General features: G+C 34.5%; 1 protein-coding gene across 1 annotated transcript; it reads right to left on the reverse strand.

Moving 5' to 3' along the window:
• Positions 1 to 4,754: 4,754 nt before the first annotated feature.
• On the reverse strand, positions 4,755 to 6,423 carry LOC140180771 (serine/threonine-protein phosphatase 7 long form homolog). Its single transcript, XM_072222064.1, has 4 exons — positions 5,828 to 6,423; positions 5,532 to 5,622; positions 5,304 to 5,441; positions 4,755 to 4,871 (listed from the first exon to the last, which is right to left on the reverse strand). The coding sequence occupies exons 1-4, from the start codon at positions 6,421 to 6,423 to the stop codon at positions 4,755 to 4,757; spliced, it is 942 nt and encodes a 313-aa protein (XP_072078165.1).

Here is a 6,423-nt window from a genome sequence, read left to right on the forward strand (position 1 = left end):
ATGAAGCTAGTATACAAGTAGGGACAGATACATGAGGGGCAAGTAGAGGCCTGACCCAGCTTTAAAAAAAAAAAGTAGTAGTCACTAGTTAGAAGCCCAACCTAACACAAATAAAACATTAAAATTTTTTAAATCCCTAAAACTAATTCTCTTTCTTCACCTTTCCTATTCTTTTCTAATCCTTTTGTTTCCTAACACGTGGCGTCCTCAGTCTTCATTGGGTCATATCATTGCCATTGCTAGTCTCTAGTGAAGTCAAGGTATTTATTTTATTCTTCACTTCTTTTATATAATTACATAAAATTATTAATTAACAAAGTACATTGTTTTATTATGGAATAATTTAATTTTATTCTTTTGTATTTACATAGACAAATTATTGACTTATTTTTAAGATTTATTCTCTTTTATTTTTTTATTTTATTTTTTAATGAAATTGATAATGATTTAATGAAAAAATTATTATTATTGATATTTAATTAATAAAATATATTTAGACTTTATTTATTTATGTAAGTATATAATTATTTGAGTTCTTTTTTTTCAGGTAAAAAGAAATTAGAACATTTAATGATGAAAAAGCAAAGTAAAATTGATACAATTTTTAAGAGAAATGTTACTGATAATGTTGGAGTTCAAACAAGTCAACCCTCTAATCCTATTTCACAAGAAGGTCAAGTGAGCTCTCTAATCTTACTCAAAATACATATCAACATGAAACCAAAGTATCAAAATTAGAAAGAGATGTTGATATCTCTTTACTAAAAAGGAATCCAGGAAAGCGACGTCCAATTTGGCAGTATAATGTCAATGAACGTGATAAGATTCGTAGAGCATACATAATAGCTGGGCCATACCAACCAACAAATATTAGCTATCCAACTTTTGGTAATAACAATCACTGTCGATATTTTCAATCTTCTTGGTTTAAGAAATTTTCAAGTTGGTTAGAATATTCACCAGAAAAAGATGCTGCTTATTGTTTGCCTTGCTACTTGTTTGGTAAACATTATGGTGCTCGCAATGATGGAAAAAATGCATTTTCAGAGTAGGATTTAGTAACTGAAAGAAAGTAAACAATGGGGTAAATTGTGCATTTGTATGTCACGAGGGTTCTATTCCTAATTCTCCCCATAATTTATGTGTGAAATCTTGTGATGATTTAATGGCTCAATCTAAGAATATAGACAAAGTTCTTGATATGCATAGTGATGAAACTATTGCAAATAACCGTTTAAGGTTGAAGACATCTATTAATGCTATTCGATGGCTTGCATTTCAAGCATGTGCATTTAGAGGCGATGATGAAAGTCTTGGATCTTTAAATAGGGGAAATTTTATTGAGTTAATTAAGCTTTTAGCTTCCTGTAATCAGAATGTTCATAATGTTGTCCTTGAAAATGCTCCTGGAAATGCTCAATATATATCTCCCAGTGTTCAAAAAGATATATTGCATATCTTTGCTAGAAAAGTGCGTGCAACAATTCGAGAAGAAATTGGTGATTCTAAATTTTGTATAATTATTGATGAAGCAAGAGATGAGTCAAAGCGAGAACAAATGTCTGTGGTTTTGAGATTTGTAGACAAGCACGGTTGTGTTCAAGAAAAATTTTTTTTGATCTTATACATGTTTCTGATACATGTTCTTTGACATTGAAAACAGAAATTTCATCAGTTCTTTCTCGTCATAATCTTGATGTCCAAAATCTTAGGGAAAAAGGGTACGATGGAGCTAGTAATATGCGTGGTGAATGGAATGGATTGCAAGCTCTATTTTTGAAAGATTGCCCTTTTGCTTATTACATTCATTGTCTTGCTCATCGATTACAATTAGCACTTGTTTCTGCAGCCAAAGAAGTTTGTTATGTTCATCAATTATTTTCAAAATTTACACTAATTGTAAATGTTGTGACTGTTTCTCCTAAACGTCATGATCAGTTAAGGGTTGCTCAAGCAAATAATGTTGCAAACTTAATTGCTAATGATCAAATTGTGACAGGTAGTGGACTTAATCAAATTGGTACTTTGCAAAGAGCTGGAGATACTAGTTGAATTCTGTACGTAGCTTGTTATGCATGTGTTGATGCTACTTGTGAAGTTCTTGAAAAAAGTACCAAAGAAGGTAATTTCTCTACTCGTGGTGATGCTAGTGCTGCTTATGATGCTATCACATCCTTTGAATTTGTCTTTATTTTGCATTTGATGAGAAATATTTTGGAAGTTAGTCATGATCTTTGTCAAGCTTTGCAACGAAAAAATCAAGACATATTGAATGCTTTAACTCTTGTTTCTACTACGAAGACTTTAATCCAAAGAATGAGAGAATCAAGTTGGGAGGCTTTCATAAAAGAAGTTATATTATTTTGTGAGAAACATGAAGTTGAAGTTCCTGATATGAATGCATTGCATATTCCTAGAAGAGGTCAGACTCGCAAAATTGTTGATCAAATTTCAGTAGAGCATCATTACTGTGTTAATTTATTTCTGGCTATAATTGATACACAATTGCAAGAGCTTAATGGAAGATTCAATGATAATATGGTGGAATTGCTTACTTTAAGTTCAACTTTAGATCCCAGAGATAATTATAAGTTCTTCAGTGTCAACAAAGTATGTGAATTAGTAGAACGGTTTTATCCAGGTGACTTCAGTGACCAAGAGAAATTTCACATTAGAATGCAAGCTCAACATTATGAACTTGATGTTCCTAATCATGTTGAATTAACTAACTTGTACACAATTTCGGAGTTATGTCAAGGATTAACGAAGACAGGAAAGTCTTTAACATATCCTTTGATTGATCGTTTGATTCGCTTGGTATTAACTCTCCCTGTTTCAACTGCTACAACTGAGAGATCTTTTTCAGCTATGAATATTGTGAAGAATAGACTCAGAAACAAAATGGAAGATGAATTGCTTGCTAATTGTCTTTTGATTTACATTGAGAAGAAGATTGCTGAAAGATTTGACACAGATTCTATTATCAATGAATTTTATGATATGAAGAATCGACGTGTACCACTTCGTTAGTAAAAAGTACATTTTTTTTGCACTTTAAATATATATTCTCTATCAGTATATTTTTGTAATGCATCTTAAATTATAATTTATTTGCATATATTTTTTTATATTATATATATTATTGTCCCCCCATGATAACATTCCTGGATCCGTCCCTGTATACAAAGAATGTTTTCGACCTACCATCAAACTAGAGTATGAGCCTCACTTATCGAGTTATATGTTGAGTTCGAAGAAATTGAAGATATTGATTTTTCGGAACCCAATATAGACTGGATAGATTATAATACCGAGAGTGATGAAGAGTTTGAAGGTAATTATGAAGTTATTGGTCCAACTGAAGATGTGGAAGAAGATGATATATCAGTTGAGGGAGATGTAGCAGATGTTGCTAATGCACTAGTGGATCAACATCCATCGGAAGAGCCATCATTTATGCATACTTTGAATCTTGATGCCATGTATGTTCCAGAATTTCCTGAATATGTCAATAGAGGTAAATTTTTATTATTATTATTGTTGTTGTTGTTGTTAGAAATATTTAAATTATTATTAGTATTTTTACGTTATTATTATTATTATTACTAATTATTATTAGTCTTTTTATGAAACAGAGGTTATTATTATTATTATTATTATTATTATTATTATTATGCGTTACAAGAATTATTTGAATTATTATTAGTATTGGTACGTTATTGTTATTATAATTAACACTAATTATTATAAATATTATTATTAGTATTATTATGTAACGGAGGTTATGGAAATTATTATTATTATTATTATTATTATTATTATTATTATTATTATTATTATTGTTATTAATATTATTATTATTATTATTATTATTTTGTTTTATCATTCGTGTAGTTCCTACTGTTGTCATAGACGGTGAATTCATCGTTGGAATGGAGTTTAACTCCAGAGAAGCTGTGATTGCAGCCGTTAAAGAGTATACCATTCAGAGGGGCGTCGATTATAGGGTGTATGAATCTGAACCGACAACATTTTATGCTAAATGCGTACATTATGGAACAAGTTGTGATTGGCTTATTAGAGTTAGTCTTATAAAAAGACAGTATTGTTTGGTGATAAAGAGGTATAACGGTAGTCACACGTGCATCAGATCTACCATCTCTCAAGATCATGCCAAACTAGACTCTGGTACAATTGCAGAAGCGATAAAATCATTAGTTGAAGCCGACCCATCTCTAAAGGTGAAATCTATAATTGCTGAAGTGCAGTCGAAGTTCAACTATACAATAAGTTATCGCAAAGCATGGTTGGCCAAGCAAAAAGCAATTGAGAAAATATTTGGTGGGTGGGAAGCTTCTTATGAAGCCTTGCCAACATGGTTTGAAGCAATGGTTGCAAAAGAACCATTAGCAGCTGTTGAGTACGAAATTGCATATACTTACCGAGGGGATGAGTTGGTTGAGGATCTCAAGATTTTGACGCGAGTCTTTTGGGCTTTCTATCCTTGTATTAAAGCATTCAGAAGCTGCAAGCCGCTGGTACAGGTAGACGGCACACACTTGTATGAAAAATATAAAGGGGCTCTCTTGGTTGCAGTATCACAAGATGGAAATGGAAATATCGTGCCTCTTGCATTTGTCATAGTCGAGGGTGAGACCGCCAATGCTTGACACTTTTTTCGTAGCCATCTACGAACGCATGTAGTTAATCGAGATGGTGTTGGTCTTATCTCTGATTGACACGAGTCCATTATCTCAGCTGTAGGTCGTAGTGATAGAGCATGGCAATATCCGAGGGCTATTCACATGTTTTGCATCAGGCACATAGCTGCTAACTTCTTGAGAAAGTTCAAAGCGCCAGGAATGCAGAAGCTGATTGTCAACATAGGTAAATAAATTATTTACATTTTATGCAGTTTGTGGCCGACGGTGAAAAGTTAACAACAAACTGATGGTATTGTCTGGATTCCGTTGTTCTCTTATGGCAGGCTATTCTAGAACAGTCCGTGAATTCAACATGCGTTACGAGAGATATTGTGAGCGGGGTGTGGCTTACAAGCAGTGGCTCGACAATATTCCTCAGTCACAATATGCCTTGGCATATGATGAAGGACATCGCTGGGGACACATGACCACTAACCTAGTGGAGTGCATTAACGGAGTGTTTAACCACTGTGAGATCCATTTTTCGTGTTTTACGCCCCAATTCTTGTTTTTGTGTCCCGTCAGCACTATGTTGTGGGACGCGCCGAGTTTCATAGGTTTAACTGGCGAATCTTGATGAAAGCCAAATTGTCTTCTGACCCTATCAGTGGGATGCCACTCCACAGTCTCAAAGCATATTAAAGGCACAGTCGCACTCCAGAGATCTGCACCATCATTGATCTCAAATGGAATAAGATGCGGCGCAATCCGATTGGGACTATATGCAAACCACACAAACTGTAAAAACACATTAAATCTCAAAGTTATAAATGAGCAATCATGAATTTAATATAGCATAACATCAAATCTAAATGACGAAACACATACCCCGTCCGGAGAAAGATCGTCCAACCTTCTCCTGACGTCAGCAGTTGTCCAATTTTTATACTGCTCGATAGCTAATTGATAATCATTCCACCTAGCATATTGCAACAACTCATATTTTTATAAAAATTTGGACATAACCTCCCCTAAAACTAGACTTAACCACCCTTAAGGGTTCCCTCAATTCATAAATCATTTCAACCATCAACCACTCACCAACTCAAATTAAATCATAAGTCATTCGTAATATCAGTTACTACAGTAAAAATCACTAAATTCACATCTTAGCTAAATTTTACCTGCGAGCAAGTGGAAAGCTAGTATCCATCGGCAGTGGTCTTATTGACGGTATTCGTAACCATTCCCATACAAGGAGCAATGGCATAGGACCATCAATGTCCTTGCAATCATACCTAGATGCCCGACATAAGGATCGATACATGTGTGTAAGGCAAGCTGAACCCCAACTAAACTTGTGAATCTGAGAAAAGTCACGAAGCAACGGCAAATACTTCCAGTGCACATTGATTCCAGACTTGTCACTAAATAAGGTTGTTCCAAATAGACACATTATGTGACATTTTACATAAATTTCCCTTCTTATTGCGTCAGTCAAATGTTGGCGCCGCTTTAGGGTGCGGAACCATGCTAGCTTGACTCCGCTTCCTTTATAGTTGTTCGGGCTAGGAGCAATACCAAATTGGGTCATGCACTTGTTCTCTAACCCACTTGTGATGTGGTTAGTTGATCCAGTAACTGGCAAGCCGTGAATTCGGAGTCCAAAAATCATGGCGACATCCTCCAACATAATCGTGCACTCGTCGTGTGGAAGATGAAATGTGTGCGTCTGCCGCCACCTTTCAACTAGTGCGTCTATAGTTGGACCGTGAGACAT

This window comes from Arachis hypogaea, chromosome 17 (genome assembly GCF_003086295.3).
Source record: "Arachis hypogaea cultivar Tifrunner chromosome 17, arahy.Tifrunner.gnm2.J5K5, whole genome shotgun sequence".
In the NCBI taxonomy this organism is placed as follows: Eukaryota; Viridiplantae; Streptophyta; class Magnoliopsida; order Fabales; family Fabaceae; genus Arachis; species Arachis hypogaea.